This window comes from Adiantum capillus-veneris, chromosome 2 (assembly GCF_014529385.1).
Source record: "Adiantum capillus-veneris isolate H3 chromosome 2, ASM1452938v2, whole genome shotgun sequence".
Classification (NCBI taxonomy): domain Eukaryota; kingdom Viridiplantae; phylum Streptophyta; class Polypodiopsida; order Polypodiales; family Pteridaceae; genus Adiantum; species Adiantum capillus-veneris.
This window is the reverse complement of record NC_140932.1, coordinates 155,917,092-155,935,452: the sequence shown is the minus strand read 5'-3', so window position 1 is coordinate 155,935,452 and position 18,361 is coordinate 155,917,092. Positions and strand designations below refer to the sequence as shown.

Sequence of the window (18,361 nt, the reverse complement as noted above, 5' to 3'; positions counted from 1 at the left end):
TCGTCGCGACTTGAAATTGAAGGAGGATGATTGGGTGCTCTTACTTTTGAGAAGGCACGCCTAAGAAAGAAAAAGGGAAAGGAGAGGCTTTTTCCAAAGCTTAGTATGTGATACTACGGACCTTTCCAGATTACTGAAAAGATAAATGATGTCTCCTTCCGATTGAGACTGCCAGAGGGGGGTATGTCACAAAGTGATGACGTGGCGGACAGCAGAAACCCTAATTTCTGCCAGAAACCCTAAAATTCCTGCAAACCCTAATTTCTGCCAAAAACCCTAATTTCCGAAAATCGCGGAGGCTTCTTTTTTTTTTTTTTTCAAGGAAAATGATGAGCGACGCGAATTTTGCTAAGACTCTCTAAGAGAGAGAGAGAGAGAGAGAGAACTGATGCTTTTTATTTTAAAAGCTTTTGGGGCTCTGCTTTTGGGCATCCCTTGTAACCTTTAAATTAGTGGTGAGGGCCTCACTTCTCAGAACATCTGGACGCAGAGTCTGAGAGTGAAACCCTAGCCACTCTCTTGTACTTTGAATTCTGATTAATATAAAAAGAAATACCGAAAGGGACGCCAGTCTTTGGGGCCAATATCTCTAGGCACGGAACTCCGCAGGGCCAGTGCAAATCTATTGTGATCTGTGAATTGTTTTGAAGTGGTTATTTGGTGCTGTTGCGATTGATTTTTGACTTGGAGTGTCCAAGTCTGTTACAACCGGTATAAGCACACGCCTGATACTCTCATACCACTGTCACAAGATGGGCACCACGTGCCAATAGAAAAGAACACACTGAACAGACTTTTAGCACTTCAATAACAACTGAATTGAGAGAGAGAGAGAGAGAGAGAGAGAGAGACACGGAGTGGCAGAATTCCACCCCAGAGAGTATTGGCCCCAAACCTTGGCACCCCTTTCGGTATTTCTTTATATTGCATCAACACAGTACAAGCCGGTACTCCAGACTCTGCACCTTCTCCAGGAAGCATGCTTGAGAATGAGCCCTTAGCACATATTTAAAGGCCCTTGGCCTAAGAAAAGCAGTTGACATGAAAAGCCTTCAAACTCAAAGCTTTCGGTCCAAAAGCAATGCCAAAAAGCTACCAGCGTAAATCACCGAATTCCGTACAACTGCCAGCGCAAAACGTGGAAATCCGTACAGTCTACCACGTCATCATGTCAACGCAATTTCCGGATTTTCCGTACAGCTGCCACGTCATCAGCTGCGTAAGTTTTTGGTGGGTCGTGCTTTATTTTAATGTCTTTTATGTCATTGGGGCCCCATCGGACGGGGTCCTCATAAGTTGGTAGGACTTCTTCTTCTGTTACTTGTTCTTCTTAGGGTTTAGGCCCCTCGGCCAAGATCTCCAAGTTGGCTCCATTCTTCAAGGCTTTGACACATCAGCAGTTTGTGACACCCACACAACTGTACATAGGTCAAATGAAGAGCCCTCTTGTGGGCCATCACAGAACTGCACGGAGGGGGGAGAGAGAGCACTGAATGTTGTGCAAGGCTTCAATTCTTGCACTTCACTGTACATAGAGGGTAGGCACGTTTTGCACCTTCCGGTCTAAAAATATCTCAACCGGTTGCTCAATTGACTTAGCGGGGCAGAGTAATAAAATGTTCCTCTTGTCATTCCGGAGCTAATGACGCGAACAGATTTCATGGCCCAAAATACCAGTTCCCTAAATTTTAGGAGATGCTTCCATGGCACTTCCACTGGTCATCTGACCATCTATCACCATTGGGACCACATCCAAAAATGCAATATAGCCCAGTTATCGAGTGACCTTCTCTTCAAACTTTGAGTAGAGCCTAGACATATTTTTATTGCTCGGATTCCAAAGCCGATCAGCCCGACCAACTCATGGCAACAAGGCCTTCGCGTCTGCGGGTGAAACTCTCGGCTATCGACCATTTCACATTGGCCTTACAGTGTCTGGGCATTTGCAACTTCAAAAAGAGGGTCCCAAAATTTAAACAAAAATCAAGGGAAAGAAACCAACAACTAAAGTTAGCAGTTGCAACTTTTTTGTGACAGTTTTCAGCCCACCTGGGGCTATGACTTTGATTCCCCACCTTGCCTACACCCTCTGCAATGCTCCGGACCATGCCGGGAGCATACGAGCAAGCTGAAATTCGCTGGACAGCAGTGTTTTCATCACCTCACAGTTGTGTTTTTGGGTGGACAACAGCCTCTTGGCTTGTGTTTTTCACAGAGGATGAGGCTTACCTCCTGACACGACACCCCCCGGTGGCAGTCCCTACAGTCTCTTGGTGACTACTTCAACATATGGTAGCTTTTACATCAGCTTGATCATCTACGGGCATACGATCCTTGGGAGATCCATTCATTCCATTCGACGGTTGCGCACTCCAAAGGGGGTGATGACTCGTGGTTTGCTATGGACACACCTATGCACTCATCAGAGGAGTTCACACAAGATATGGCCATGCTCATGGCATATGGGATCACGACATTCGCAGAGAAAACGCCACCATCTTGGGTGGACAGACACTTACCACTTGACCTCAACACGTCAGATCACTTGCTTACACAGGAGCATCTACATGGACTTAGGGAGAGGATCTTGAATCTCTTCTTGGGCAGGTTCATTGCTTGGATCTACAAACTGGAGTGGGACTTCAGTGCTTTGGACTCTCTTGGAGAGGTTACCCGCGAGATGTGGGAGATAAGGCATCTCGCGACTAAATTCAAAGTCACTCGGAGCTTGGCTTGGATGGTAGTACAGTTGCTCCTCTATACTCCTGATCGCTTGGATCATTACCTTCAGAGTTATTCACACTCACCCTCGGTAACCTTACAACAAACTTATCCCACAATCTCGGCAGTGTCACGTGCGCACTTCACTTGCGCTACATGGACATGTTTTGCCATAGTCTAGCATGATCCAGTAGCTTAGGAGTGACCTTGGCACTTTTGTGAGCCTCTAGAAGGACATGCATGTCGAGACCGGTCACACTTGCATACCCTCTCTTGCACAGGACAGCACTTTATTTATGCAGGCAATTTACCGCGTGAACCACCTCTTATAGGTCATTTATTAATAAGTGACTTTTCAATGTCCATTTACCCTTGTTGGAATGTAGGTAGGGAAAATGGCTAAAGGAACTATAAAAGAAACCCATTGGACGCCAGTAGAGCAGATGATTGCAAAGACACAAGGAAGCAGGCCCCCAATCGGGAGCACCTCAAAAACTCTAGCGTTTCTCTCAAGATCAGCCCAGCGTTTTCAGCCCATAAAACCAGCGTTTTCAGATCAGCCCTAAACCTCGCCTTACTGCACCCTTCCCAGTTCCATATCTATTATCTTCGCCGCATTGACATCAGCACCCAGATCATCCTAGCGTTTTTGGTTTCAACCCAAAGCAGCCAGCGCTTTGCAAATTCAGCCCAGATCAGCTAGCGTTTTTGCATCCCAGCTTCGCACATATTGGCGGTTGCAGATCCTCGCCGCAGTATCGTCGCAAATTGCAGATCTTAGCAGAAGATGTCACAAGGCGGGTACCACATGCCAATAGAAAAGAACACATTGAACAAACTTTTAGCACTTCAATAACAACTAAACTGAAGAGAGAGACAACACGTGACACGGAGTGGCGGAATTCCACCCCAGAGAGTATTGGCCCCAAACCTTGGCGCCCCTTTCGGTATTTCTTTATATTGCATCATCAAAGTATAAGCCGGTACTCCATCCTCTGCACCTTCTCCAGGAAGCATGCCAGAGAATGAGCCCTAGCCTCATATTAAAAGCCCTTGACCATTAAAAGCATTTAGTGTCACAAACGGGAGCGCATAACAATATAAAATACATTCGGATAAATAGACTTTAACACATAGTACTAAAGCCAAAGGATATAGAGAGAAATAGATAGAGAGAGAGATAGAGAGTGAGAAGATCGACACAGTACTCGGGACCTGAAGATGGGCTGGTCCCCCCCCTTAAAGAGAATTCTTTATTAGGGAGAATCTTTTTACAAGCACAAGAACCGGAGAAAACCCCTCCGTTCTAAATCTCTGACTCGATGGTCGTTCCTTCCCGTAAGGGAAATCCGAGAGACGAGCTCTCAATCCTTTTTCCATCTGTACTTGGAGTCGAGACTCCACAGACAATTTCCGAATTCCGTTTCCGGAATTCCCAAGCGTAGGTCGAAGCCTTCTCGCTTCTCCTTCGCGATGAAGTACCTGCAAACACACACGCAAACACACGACAACAATTCGTATGGCAAATCCAAAATAGGTACCTGTCGCTCTTGCGCGAGAAAAGCGACTTCCGTGCTTCGTAGTCTCGCGATCTCTCGTGTCTTCTGGCGGCAGAGTCTTCTCTTGCTCGCGTTGGTAACCTCCCTTCAGTGAGGGCATGTGGTGCTTTTATAGCTCCTTCACCACGGCACGAAATAGCTGCTCGCGGAGATATTTTTTTTCGTTTTTTTTTTCATTTTTTTCCCGTTTTTTTTTTCTGTTCTACCCGAAATAGGGAGAGAGAATTCGTTGGCTGGTTTTGTTGCTTTATTTTCTAAGTGGTTGCCCACTTATTAAGTGGACGGCCGGCATATTTTTAAAATTGGCCTAAACTTGCCCAAAAACTCAATAAAACCTTATAAGTTAAAAAACAATGCTTTCACAGCACTTCCCGGGTGTCCCTCGATGCAACCACATGCACGAATGCAATGCAAACATAGATTCTTCGCGGGAAAGCGTTTGCTCTTCCTGAAAAACTCGTTAAAATATTCCGCTTTTTAAGAAGATCTTCTCAAAACCCATCTTTATTCTTGTGCTTGCGTCTTTACGCGTATTCCTCTTTCCAGTTCGGATTTCCTCTCGATATGGATATCCCCTTTCCGATGCACCCGTCACCCACCTTGTGACGCATCAGGAATACCCATCACCTAGTCCTTTCCTACCGAACTTACGGTACAATCCCCTTAACGATGCTCTATGTCACCCATCCTATGACGCATCAGAGATGTCCGTTCCTGGATGGTCGGATACTTCTTCCCGATGCTCCCTGTCACCCATCCGATGTGACGCATCAGAAGTACCTGTTCTTGGTGGCCTTACAGATATTCCCGTTCACAGTGCTCCTGTCATTACTTTGAATGACGCACCAGGAATACTCTGTACTCGGATGTCTCCAGTGAGAAAAACCCTCACTTAAAATTCCAATAATTCATTTAGAATTATTTTTCCTGTTGTTCCAAGCGAGAAAACCCTCTCACTTATAAATCCAATAATTCATTTAGAATTATTTTTCTATCAGATAAAGCCAATTTAGCAACATTTACATTGAAAAGCTACAAACTCAAAAGCATCTGGTCCAAAAGCAATGCCCAAAAGTTGCCAGCATAAATCACAGAAATCCGTACAATTGCCACGTCAGCACTGTCAGCGCGTTTTGCAGAAATCTGGTGGGGAAAATCCGTTCTCGTCCCCCCCGAAACGCCGTTTCGTGTATTAGATGTTGATTGCACTGTTCAGTTGTGGGTATGTTCTCTTCAGCACAAGTACAAAGCACAATTCTTGTGGAAATTTTAAGGAAGCAAGTTACAATAGTGGGAGTACATGTGCTATTCCGAGACTGGTATGCAGTTTGGCATATTGTATTGGATTGTACCTGCAGGTTTGATCTTGGCATGTAGAGAGGGGGCGAATATTTGGTTTGATCTCAAGGAGTATGCTTGAGTAGCTAGGTTCTTTTTGGACCTTGATGACTTCTTTGGCAAACATGATCCTTAGATGACGACCTTTCAGGTCTCCTATTCTTAGCAGTCCAAGTTTATCGACTGTGTGATTCCCTTTGGGTCTCGAGTTCTTTGAAATTCAGGTTTTGCTAATCACTTACAGAGGAAGCAGATTTACTCCAAGTTGTCTCAGATTTCTTTCTAGTGGTACTTATTCTCTTTTCGTAGAATTAAGCGGGAAGGAGGGCTTCCTATCTTGAGGGGATCTCGCCTTTAGCTCTAGAGCTTTCAGTGACAATGTTTGCTCTATTCCGATGTGGGGCTGAGTCAGTCTGTTACCTCAAAGAGTACTTTTGAGGATACTTCTCTTTTTCTTTTCTTTTTTTTTGGGGGGGGGGGGGGGGGGGGGGGGGGAGCTTCCATGTTATTATCTTCAGTCGATTTCTAGTGCTTCATTCAACGGAGTACCATGCACAATGTCTTCCTGTACTTGGTTCCTTCTCATTTCTTGCGGCTTTGGATGGTGTGCTTTAGCCCACAGTGCAGTTAGTATCTTGGGGGATGTTTTCTTTATAGCCATTTCGGTGGTTGCTTTGTCTTTCGAATTTGTGGCGTGTGTAACAAACTGCTGACGTGTCAGAGCCTAAAGAATGGAAACCCTAATTTCTGCCAAAAATCCTAACTGTCAATTACTGAATATTCCTAATTGGATGAGATTGCCTGGGTATGTAATTTTAGTGCATCAAGACACCCGTGGAAGATCAGTACGGTCTGGGTGTGATGGCTAATTTTACTACGCTGGAACATCAAGAGTTCCAATCTGGACGAAAGGAGAAGCTAACTCCTTGATCAAAACAGCCGAAAGGAGAAGCTAACTCCTTAATAAAAAGAGCAAATTGATGTCCCTCGGAATGACCCTCGGAAATTTTTGAGCTAACTTGAGTTGTTTTGCAGATATGCTGTAATCGCGGACGATTACTCTCTTTCAAGAAGGGAAGATGTAACAAACTGCTGACGTGTCAGAGCCTAAAGAATGGAAACCCTAATTTCTGCCAAAAATCCTGACTGTTGAAACCCTAATTCTAGAAACCCTAACACTAAAACCTGCAAACCCTAATTCTGGAAACCCTAACCCTAAAACCTGCAAACCCTAAGAAGAACAAGCAACAAAAGAAGTCCTACCAACTTATGGGGACCCCGTCCGATGGGGCCCCAAGTGACATAAAGGCATTAAAAATAAAGCAGAACACACTCAAAAGACTTTGCACATCAAAATATGATGATGTGGCACCTGTACGGACGTCCCGGAATTCGCGGCGGATTTTTAGGGAAATCCCGAAATTTTAGGGAAGTGATTTTTTGGAGTCAGCTTTTCATATTTGATGCTTTTAGGCTTTGGGCCTTTAAATATGAGCCTTGGGGGCCCTCTATGGCACTCTTCAGCGTGCAGATTGCAGAGCAGGTGCTCCCCGGCTGTTGTACTTTGCGAATCAGCAGTAAAATAAAGAAATACCGAAAGGGGCGCCAAGGTTTGGGGCCAATACTCTCTGGGGTGGAATTCCGCCACTCCGTGTCGCGTGTCGTCTCTCTTTCTCTCTTAGTTCAGTTGTTATTGAAGTGCTAAAAGTCTGTTCAGTCTGTTCTTTTCTATTGGCACGTGGTGCCCGCCTTGTGACAGTGGTATCAGAGCATCAGGCGTGTGCTTTTCTGAAAGCATACCGGTCTTACAAAAGAGCAGACAGAGCTATTGGAATTGAATTATATTTGAGGTATCAGCCACTCCCACCCTTCATCGCGCATCGGGCGCGCTCCCGTCTTCATCGCAGTGTCTTACAGGGCATAAGCCAGTTAAGAACCCAATACTTGGAATTCATGGATTCAACAGAATATTTGCAGTTTCTGCTCAACGAGCTTCACGACATTCTTTCGCGGCATCCTCAGCAGAATCTTTCGATGCTGCAAAGTTTTCAACAATTTTTGAACTACATGTTACCCCCTCTGATGCCCCAGGGGATACCTCCTCCTCCGGCACCAGAAAGTACGAGAGCTTCCAATCGGCAACCTTCTCAGCCGTCTGTTCCGATCGGGGGAGTCTTCAGGAATATGGTGCAGCCATCTGACCCTGATCCAGTGCAACCACCTTTGCCACCGCCATTGCCCCCACCTCCACCTCCACTGCCACCAAGCTACAATGTTTGGAGCCCATATGGATACCCTTATTATCCATACCCTGGACATGCGCCTAACCAACCCAAAGATTTCAAAGATGGTGGCACGACAGTCAAATTTTTCACTTTTTCCGGGGTGAGAGATCGCAAGAAAGCATTGCAGTTCCTACAGCAATTCGACAACATCTATGCTTTGGGGAACTATACAGAAGAATCCAAGATTTCTCGAGCAGCGGGATTTCTTAAAGATAATGCTATGCAATGGTGGAGTTCAATCGCGACACAACCGCATGCTCCAAGGACTTGGCAAGCTTTCAAGACAGTTTTTGTGCGTAGTTACATGACTTCAATGTTTGAAGTCCGGATTTTGGCAGAGTGGGGCAACTTGAAAATGCTTGCCACCGAAACCATGGACGACTATAACCAAAGGTTTCTCGACGTGTACCTTCCGGTGTCCTTCTTTAAGTTCATTCCCTTGGAGGACCAGTGCGAGCGCTACACCATTGGACTACCATCACCATTGCAGGAATATTGTCTCTCCAAGCAAGTCTCTACCATGCAAGAGCTTATGGACCATGCCGCGGTCGGCTACAAGCTCATGAAAGGAAAGTTGGAGTTTACCATAGAAGAACCTTCGACCACTAACCAGAACTCCCGGCAACAACGAACAAATTCTCGAGAATCCCGTGAAAACCAACCTCAACGGCCTCGTTTGACACAACTTCAACGAGACGCCTTGTTACAAGAAGGCCGATGCTTCGAATGTTTCCAAGCAGGGCATACGTTCAATACATGTCCTAAGCGACCCTCGATGTCCTCAGTGCAACCTTCTGCTCCCACGACAGACAGATCCCCGCGGCCACCTCCGGCCAAGAAGCCTAGACCTGCTATTGGACTAGTACCCGATATTTATGGTATACACCTCGAGAGTTTTAATGAATTATGCAGAGCTTATGGAAAAGTCAATGGCTTGAAAGCCCTTATTTTCTTTGACCCCGGAGCTATGGAGAACTTCATCCATCCAGAATTCTTGAAGCAGATGCACTTTGATTATGATGCAGAGGGTGGAGAAATTGAAGCTGAGCTAGCCACGGGGAAAACTCAGAAAGTGGTACCGCTCATTGGTGCACTTCCAGTGACTATACAAGATTATCATGGAAAAGCAGATTTCCACATTATGAAGTTGGGCAATTGCGACGTTCTCTTGGGCATGCCCTGGTACGACAAGAATGATGCAACTCTCCAGGTCCGGAACCGACCATCACCGTGATGCAGAAGGGCAAGCCCGTTGTCCTCAAAGTTAGATTGTCCGAACAAAACCCCGAATGACCTCTCTAGTTGTTTTCTACTTAGATACTTTTGAACATTGTTTGAGAAAGTATTGTTTGAACTTTGTTTGAAATGGATGCTATCTGCTTTAAACCTGTCTTGGTGCCGATTTGAAATGTTTGACTTTGGTTTCAATGCCGGTTTCATTGATTGGTGATTTTTACTCCCAAGTGGAGGAGTGAGAAATACTGTCTTGATATTGTTTGAACCTCGGAACGACGCAGGCCGATGCCTGGGGAGCGTTTCGTTGTATGCTTGAACCTCCGAGCGACGCAGACTGCGGTCTAGGGAGCGTTTGGTTGTACAGTCCTCTGAGCTCATGGCCCGGACCTTCTTAGGTTATTTGCGGGGGGAGTGACGAGGTAGTCGTTGAGTAGCTTCATACCGCAGACCGTTTGTCTCGGAGGAGTGCTCAGCGGCGCTGTTTGTTGTGTCTTGTAACATGCATATGTGAGCATTTGTGTTGCATTGTGATGTGTCAATTACTGAATATTCCTAATTGGATGAGATTGCCTGGGTATGTAATTTTAGTGCATCAAGACACCCGTGGAAGATCAGTACGGTCTGGGTGTGATGGCTAATTTTACTACGCTGGAACATCAAGAGTTCCAATCTGGACGAAAGGAGAAGCTAACTCCTTGATCAAAACAGCCGAAGGAGAAGCTAACTCCTTGATCAAAACAGCCGAAAGGAGAAGCTAACTCCTTGATCAAAACAGCCGAAAGGAGAAGCTAACTCCTTGATCAAAACAGCCGAAAGGAGAAGCTAACTCCTTAATAAAAAGAGCAAATTGATGTCCCTCGGAATGACCCTCGGAAATTTTTGAGCTAACTTGAGTTGTTTTGCAGATATGCTGTAATCGCGGACGATTACTCTCTTTCAAGAAGGGGAGATGTAACAAACTGTTGACGTGTCAGAGCCTAAAGAATGGAAACCCTAATTTCTGCCAAAAATCCTAACTGTTGAAACCCTAATTCTAGAAACCCTAACCCTAAAACCTGCAAACCCTAATTCTGGAAACCCTAACCCTAAAACCTGCAAACCCTAAGAAGAACAAGCAACAAAAGAAGTCCTACCAACTTATGGGGACCCCGTCCGATGGGGCCCCAAGTGACATAAAGGCATTAAAAATAAAGCAGAACACACTCAAAAGACTTTGCACATCAAAATATGATGATGTGGCACCTGTACGGACGTCCCGGAATTCGCGGCGGATTTTTAGGGAAATCCCGAAATTTTAGGAAAGTGATTTTTTGGAGTCAGCTTTTCGTATTTGATGCTTTTAGGCTTTGGGCCTTTAAATATGAGCCTTGGGGGCCCTCTCTGGCACTCTTCAGCGTGCAGATTGCAGAGCAGGTACTCCCCGGCTGTTGTACTTTGCGAATCAGCAGTAAAATAAAGAAATACCGAAAGAGGCGCCAAGGTTTGGGGCCAATACTCTCTAGGGTGGAATTCCGCCACTCCGTGTCGCGTGTCGTCTCTCTTTCTCTCTTAGTTCAGTTGTTATTGAAGTGCTAAAAGTCTGTTCAGTCTGTTCTTTTCTATTGGCACGTGGTGCCCGCCTTGTGACAGCGTGAGGGTTGCTCTTTCACTGCATCCGAGCAGTAGTTCCTATGCCTCGTCTGCTAGATTGATCCCTAGAGAGTTGAGACTGTATCATATAGGACACTACTTCCCTTACGGCATGTTATTTCGTACCGGTGGATAGTGGTTCTTCTCGAACTAGGAACCAATTCCAGTTAGCCATGGCATTCTTTACAATGGGGAGACGATCTTCTTAGTTGTCCCAGATATGGTTCTAGGTTCCACGGATATATTTTCTTTCGGACTCACCTTCCTTGGGTGATCCACTTACAACGTAGAGACTGTTGGAGAGTTCTGACAGTTATCCATCGTTTGGGTGTTCTCACTTCAGAGGAGGATGTGGAGCCAGTTTGAGAGTCAGTTTCCACGGACTACTTCCTTTCGATACCAGTGGTTCCATGTGCAACAGATAGGATTGGCAGTCTAGTTGGTGGCTTTCTATAGCACCTTGTTCTTCTCTTGCACAGCTTGGGTGCAGGGTCTCTCGATCTTGCCGTTTGCATCAATATTGATGTGTGTTCCTTTCTGCTGGATGTCAGTTCCCGATTCACTCTGAGAGAGGGGTAATAATCTCTCGGGCGGTGTTCACGACAGATGAAGATCAGTAGCAGTTTTCACCCTCACTTCCAATAAAGTTCCTTCAGTTTCAGTTAGCAATTCATCATTGTCTATGGTGGTTGGTGTAGTTCTTTGGTTCTTCGTCATCGAAGAATTGATTTTTCAGTAGCCTCTATTGTTCCATTCTTTGGACTTCCCATAGCAGCTTGGAGATTCTAGCATGTGGTATATGACCGACGATGCAAGTTTCAGACTCTTTCCTCGAGGGTGGTGCACTTTAGAGTTGGAAAATGATCTGGATACCAATAGTTTATGCCTTTACCCTCAGTTTTGATGCATTCTCTTGGAGCGGTCAGCAGCAATACCTTCTGCAAATGCTGGTTGTGCGACTTGTGAGTCGGTTTAGCTGAGGAGATTCTTGTTAGAGCTGGATTTACTTTCAACAGACATCATTTTAATTTCTGGACGTCTTTCGGGGTAGCATTGGATTGTATACTGCAGGATACTTTTCTACTGCAGAGTCTTGTTGCAAATATCCTCGTCCACGAAACCCTCTCTTTACAGTTGTCGATTACTCACGCCAGCTTCTTGGTCCGTCTTCCTTTTCCAAGAGCTGGTAGGGGGTGTTCAAATATCTCTCTAGATTCGTCCAGTCAGTCCTAGTTTCTCCCAAGGACAGGGAGAGCTGTTTTGTGGCTATGCCCGGCCAACCATGTCGGGTTGTGTTAAGCCATGTTCAGCTTGGGTTTTTGGCTTGATTCCATGGCCACCCTTTGGTGATCCAGTTACACGAGAGACAATTGGAGAGTAATGGCAATTATCCATGGTCCGAGTGTCCTCCCTTCAAGGGGATATGGAGTCAGATTGGGAGTCAGTTTGCGTAGACGACTTCCTTACAGTTCTAGTGGTTCCATGTGTAGCGGACACGATTGACAGTCTATTTGGTAGATTTCTATAGCACCTTGTTTCTCCCTTGCAAAGCTTGGGTGCAGGGGTCTCTAGATCTTGCCGTATTAGCTGCAGTCTCAATATTCATGTGTGTTCCTTTCTGTTGGAGGTATGTTCCTGATTCACTGTGAGAGTGGGGTGATATTCTCTCAGAATGTGTTCCAAACAGATGAAGATCAGCAACAGTTTTCACTCTCAATTTCGATGAAGTTCCTTCAAATACAGTTTGTAGTTCATCATTCTATATGGTGGTTGGTGCAATTCTTTGGTTCTTCGTCAGTACATTTGATTTCTCACTAGCCTCGATTGTCTGCATTTTTTGGACTTCCCGTAAGAGCTTGGAGATGGTATACGACCAGAGGTGCAAGTTTTCAACTCTTTCCTCGAGGGTGGAGCACTTGAGAGTTGGGATTCGACTCTTTCTCTTTAGTAGCTAAAAAGAACCATCAATAACGCAAAGTTGCATTCACTAGCGCGACGAAAGAACGAAGGATTGTGGAAGTGTGAATTCTCGATTCTTCCTATTCTCTCAATTCCACTACATCGGACAAATCCCCTTTCCTATCATGCACAGCCACCAAAGTTGTTACAAAATCCATGCTCATTTCAAGAATGCAAGGAATAAATGCTTCGATCATATAACCACAGAGTTCTACACACTCTTGAAGGTGAAGGGAAAAACTAGACATATAACCTAAAATTTACGCTTTCTACAATGAAATTTTCTGCTCTAGAGATTTCTCAATAGCTTGCAGCTTCTTTAAAGACCATACGAGCAAAAAAATTCTATAAATGTATACAAGAGTACCTTGCTCTTTTTTCCCCGTGCAGGCCTTCGTGGTTGTTCTAAGTCGGTCAGTAAATGACCATTTGGATTCTTGCCCTTTGAAGACAAGTACTCTCGACTATGCCTCTTCTCAAACTGCTGTCCCTTGTTAATGCTACTTCCATCCTTCCCAGATATCACGCTATCCTTTTGCTCTGCTTGCTGTGAACTACAAGGCTCCTTCTCATCAGCATCCAATCCTTCGAACGTCTGCATCATAACATCCAAGTTCTTCTCGTACAACAACTCTTCTGCAATTTTTGAATGCCTGTTTAAATTGGCCACCTGCTGCTTCTTGTTGCGTAGCCGCCCTCTGGATTTTTTCTTCTTTGATGCACCACTGATTTCTCCATCTAATTCACCACTCTCATTCCCTGGTATGACAGGTGTTTCCCCATTCATAAGTGACTTCTCAAGATCTTCACTGCTCTCATAGGCTTCCTGTGTTTGACCCGATTTCCACCTAGTAGGTAGCGTTTCCTCCTCTTCTCCTTCACCGAGTTCACCCTCCTCCTGAGAAGGATCTTGTCCTAATGCAGATTGTTCAGCGGCATCATGTTTTTCACTGGTACTTTGTCGATGCCTGCTGGCATAAGAATTGACCATGGTCAACAGGCTATCAAACTCATCATCCTCTCCATCGTCTTCCTCACGGTCCGCATCGTCAGACTCTCTCTCAGTAGAAAGTGCAGAACCATCTCCTCTGTTGTCCTGCGAACTCCCAGCTGATGCTCTTTCCACACCACACTGAACAGAAGCATTATCTGTTGTTGAAGTAGTTTCTTTTCTTATTTCTCGTATGTCAGCACTCAACAACTCTATATCTGAAATGCTAGGTGACTCCTCACCTTTTGAAATGCTAGCCTTCATCTCCAGATCTGCATCATCATCTCGAATTGCTCCATGAGAGATTGCCTCAAACTCTTCATCTTCCTCTTCAAATGATTCTTTCAATATTGCTACTTTCTCGAGATGCTTCTTAGACCTCTCATGATTCCTCCATTGCTCATCAGATTTAAAATTTTTGTTGCAAACAATGCAGTAGAATTCATCCTGCCTTCCCTTCTTAGCTTCATTGCTTTTGAGCTTTGATTGCCTCCAAGCATAGCTACCCATGCTCTCATCAAAATCCGATCCATCATCTGCATCTGGTTCCGATTCAATCTTGGTCCATTCAGCCTCTTCATAAAGCCGTGCCTTCATCCGTTTCTCCTCCTCCTCTTTCTTCCGTCTAGCGTTGCGCATCTCTTCCTTCTCTTTCTCCAAGCGTTGAACTTCAATCTGTCTTTCAAGGACCCTCTTGTCACGTTTTCTGACAAATGCAGCCAAGTGGCAAATGGCCTCATTGAACTCCTTGCGTGCTTTTGATCTAATTTTCTTGTTCTCTTCTTCCATGAGGCGGCGTATCTTGCGATTAGGCCCCGAGGACACCTTATACTCATCACACCATGCAAAATCCTTCACAGTGCTGAATCCTAACCAGTGATTGTAAAACTTCTGCACTTGAGGGTATGCTGTAGCGAGATTTCCCATGTCAGGAGGGTACAACGGAGTGCGGAGACCGCAAGCATTTGCAAAGCTCACTTCTTGATGATGCAATTTTTTAAAAAGTTCGCCATAAACAGCATAGAATCCCTTTCCAGTGTCCCCATACCCCGCAAACACGGAGGGTGAGAAGAAGGGCCATGGGTTGAAATCAAAATCTGATGGCGAAGATGAGGAGGACGAGAGTATTTGCGAGCGGTGAGAATCATACCAGGAGCGCTCGGAGGGGTCTGCAAGCACTTCGTAAGCACGCCCAATTTCTTGGAAGTGGATGGTGGCCTCTTGGCATTCTTCAGCCGAGGCGCCTGTCTGCTGAATCTTATCCGGGTGCCATTTCAAAGCGAGCTTGCGATAAGCAGAGCGAATCTCTTCGTTACTTGCTGTCGCCTCCACACCCAAAATTTCGTAGAGACACTTCTGCGTCTCCATGGCCAAGGCTCTGAACGCAACCAAATCTATGAGGGAACGCAAAATTTAGTAGGAAAATCTCAACTTGGTTTGGAGGAACTAGTGTGGCTGGCTGCCTACGGCCGCCTCTCTCTCTCTCTCTCTCTCTCTCTCTCTCTCTCTCTCTCTCTCTGCGTGCGCATTGTCCTCACTGTAGTCGGAGATGCAGGGCCACACTGCCGGATAAATCAAATTGCGCCACATGGCCCCCTGAATATCTCTCTGCTGAATATATAGAATAGATGGAAATCATGTATGCATGGACGATTCTTGTTTGGTGGGCGTTGCTATAGAACGTAACAGGACATAGGACATGTGCATATTGACATCAAGCCTGTAAAATGGTCCAATTTCATGGCATTGACGTACTTTTAAAATGAAATGGATGTGTATTTATTCTCCAAGTCAAGCGTAATCGAGAGAGAGAGAGACAGAGAGAGAGTGTGTGTGTGTGTGTGTGTGTTATGTGTTGTCGCAATCCGAGGGAGCAAGGAGTCTTGGCTGTCGATCACACAACCTAGTGCAAAACATATTTGAGTTGGAAAACGTTAGCACAAAGGGTTGTCCTTGTGCTACATAACAGTTATGCAAAGGAGAACGTTGGGCCGCAATATATAAGATACATTGCCAAACAAGGAAGTACGTAGATTCACATCAACCAGCTAGGAATAAAGTAAACACGTGCAGAGTGCATTGAGTATTGTAATACATAACTTGAATTGCCCAACTGTGAGAAAAGACGTGCCTGTCTATTTGATATATAGGTTCAATGATCGAGATTGAGCATGCATTAGTGAAGAAAACATGTGGCTAAACTAAACTTAAGGAAGCATTGACAAACTCAAAAAATACAAAAAGCATCGACATACTAAAAATTAAAATGCACTACCAACCTGGTAATCGTGTACGGAGTGTCGCCCAATTCAGTTAGACACAAAGTGAAAATGCTAAATATACAATGCACTTCATGCAGAAGTTCCATACAAAAGTATGGTGTTGTGGTCTCTCTAAAAAATTATAAGAAACGAAAGATGTGCCTTGCCCCGTAGCATTTATGTGTTGTGCCAAGCAAACGTATAGGCATAGAATATTGCATACAGATAACGAACTTCACAATGTTGTCGAGCTGAAGTCGTGCTTGTGCAGTCAAAATGTCCACTCTTGTGATATATATGTCCTATCTGTCAGACAAAAAACAAGAGTCGAGACAAATACAAAAGATACATGATATTGATTAAGCTTAAAGAGAAGCAAAGGTAACTTTATATTATACGTCATAGACGATGCACGGTTTATTGCCGGTTCGAAAGACCAACTCGAACCTTGTGAAGTACATTGCTACCATGAGCCATCTTATAAATTGCAAAGTTTACATATTTCGATCATGAGCAAATGTCTTCTTTTGAAAACATAACTACTGTCAAAGAGGTGACGGGTGTCTGACATGTCCAAATTAGGCGGGCAAGTGTAATGGTTTTGAGCGCTCTGCCAGCACCTCCACCACGCTCATCATCTCCTTCCAATCAGCTGTGGACAGAGGTTTAAAGCTTACAACCTATTGTCACATGTTGTACCAGAGGTGGTGGAGGCCGCAGGGTGGGTCCTATAGATAATAGACCCCAGCAACACCTGGTAAGGGATCAAGGCAGCTGGTAAAGGGATCCCACAAACATCGATGGCATCATTCAGTAGAATCGAGTGTGTATTATATAGGATAGCTCAATTGAGTGTGCTTCTTGTACATTCGGCAGAGGATATGTGGCACGGGCTTTCATATCTTGCACCAATTGCCGCTTGTTGACAGTCAGATCATGGGGAGAGTCATCAGATGGCCAGGGCGTGGATACAAGGGTGAAACAATAACCCAGATCTGCTTGGCACCGTTGGTAAGTCTCTTCTAGATCGCCTGCAACCTCCTCCCTTGAGAGAGAGACAGGCACACTGTTCTAGTTTGTGACTCAAAAACAGCACACCGCTGTTGCGTACTAGACTTAGGTTGACCCAGCCTCCTCGCAACCCATAACCGCGAGAGCTGCTGGTAAAGATAGGGTTCAATTGAGCCTTTGCTCCGCCATGGAAGTCCGTAAGTCGCCATGAAACCTCAGATTATGAAGACAAGACGAGACCCTGTCAAAGGGGAAAGATTGGAGTATTTCCTTTTTTCAATGACAACAGGGTTGATGGTGGTGCCTTTTTTTACTTAGGGTAGCGTTGTAAGGCTGGTGCGCTGCGCCATTGGATTAATTCTTTTTTTCAATGCTCAGGATTGAGCCAAGTGTCTTAATGTTGTGGGCTTATTTGAAAAAAGCACCTTTGCTTACCAAGTAAAACATTCAAACTGCGCCTCTCCTACTATTGAAGTGTGCCACATTTGGCATACATGTCAACCAAAGCAGTGCCAAGCATGATATTTTTTCTAAACGACCCATGACTTATAGCATCATTATGAATATTATGGTCCATATCAGCGTTCTTCATAGTGCCACATGCCTTCAGAATGCAAGCATAGGTGTTTGCATCTAGAGAGATGCCATCTCTTTGCATCCAGTGAAAACAACCCAGAGCACACTGGCCCTGTCCTTGTTGGGCATATCCCGCAATCAATGCATTGCAAGGGACGGCATTTCGGAAAAAAAGCTCAATGCACTCCAAGAGACGACATTCCAGACAGAAAGTGCTTGAAGCAAGTTTTGTGCTTTTTGAAGTAACACCACATTTGGCATACATGTCGACCAAGGCAGTGCCAAGCACGATGATTTTCCTAAATGACCTCTTACTAACAGTATCATCATGAATATTTTGGTCCATATGCAAGCATAGGTGTTTGCATCTGGTGAGATGCCATCCTTTTGCATCCGCTAAAAACAGCCCAGAGCTTGCTGGCCTTGTCCTTGTTGGGCATCTTCCGCACCAATGCATTGCAAGGAACAACACTTTGGACAGGAAGCTCAATGCACTCCAAGAGACAACATTCTAGACATAAACTACCTGAAGCAAGTTTTGTGCTTTTGGCATACATGTCGACCAAGGTAGTGCCAAGCATGATGTTTTTTTCTAAATGACCTTTGACTAGGAGTATCATCATGAATATTTTGGTCCATAGCAGTGTCTTGCATAGTGCCACATGCCTTCAGAATACAAGCATAGGTGTTTGCATATGGAGAGATGCCACCTCTTTGCACCCACACTGAAAACAACCAAGGCTTGTTGGGCATATCCCACAATCAATGCGTTGCAAGGAACAACATCCCAAACAA

General features: G+C 45.0%; 1 protein-coding gene across 2 annotated transcripts in view; it reads right to left on the bottom strand.

Annotated features, from left to right (window-relative positions):
• The window catches only part of LOC147463911 (J protein JJJ1-like), a 42,816-nt gene extending 27,586 nt beyond the window's left edge, over window positions 1-15,230 (bottom strand). Inside the window, exon 1 of one of the 2 annotated variants that reach the window (XR_015185503.1) lies at window positions 13,095-15,230. Coding sequence is in view for 1 of the 2 variants with exons in the window: in XM_086491910.1 (XP_086348036.1) it covers window positions 13,095-15,086 (1,992 nt within the window). In the remaining variant the exon portion in view is untranslated. The remainder of the gene's footprint in view (window positions 1-13,094) is intronic. The other variant, XM_086491910.1, reaches the window with a different exon arrangement.
• Window positions 15,231-18,361: the final 3,131 nt, after the last annotated feature.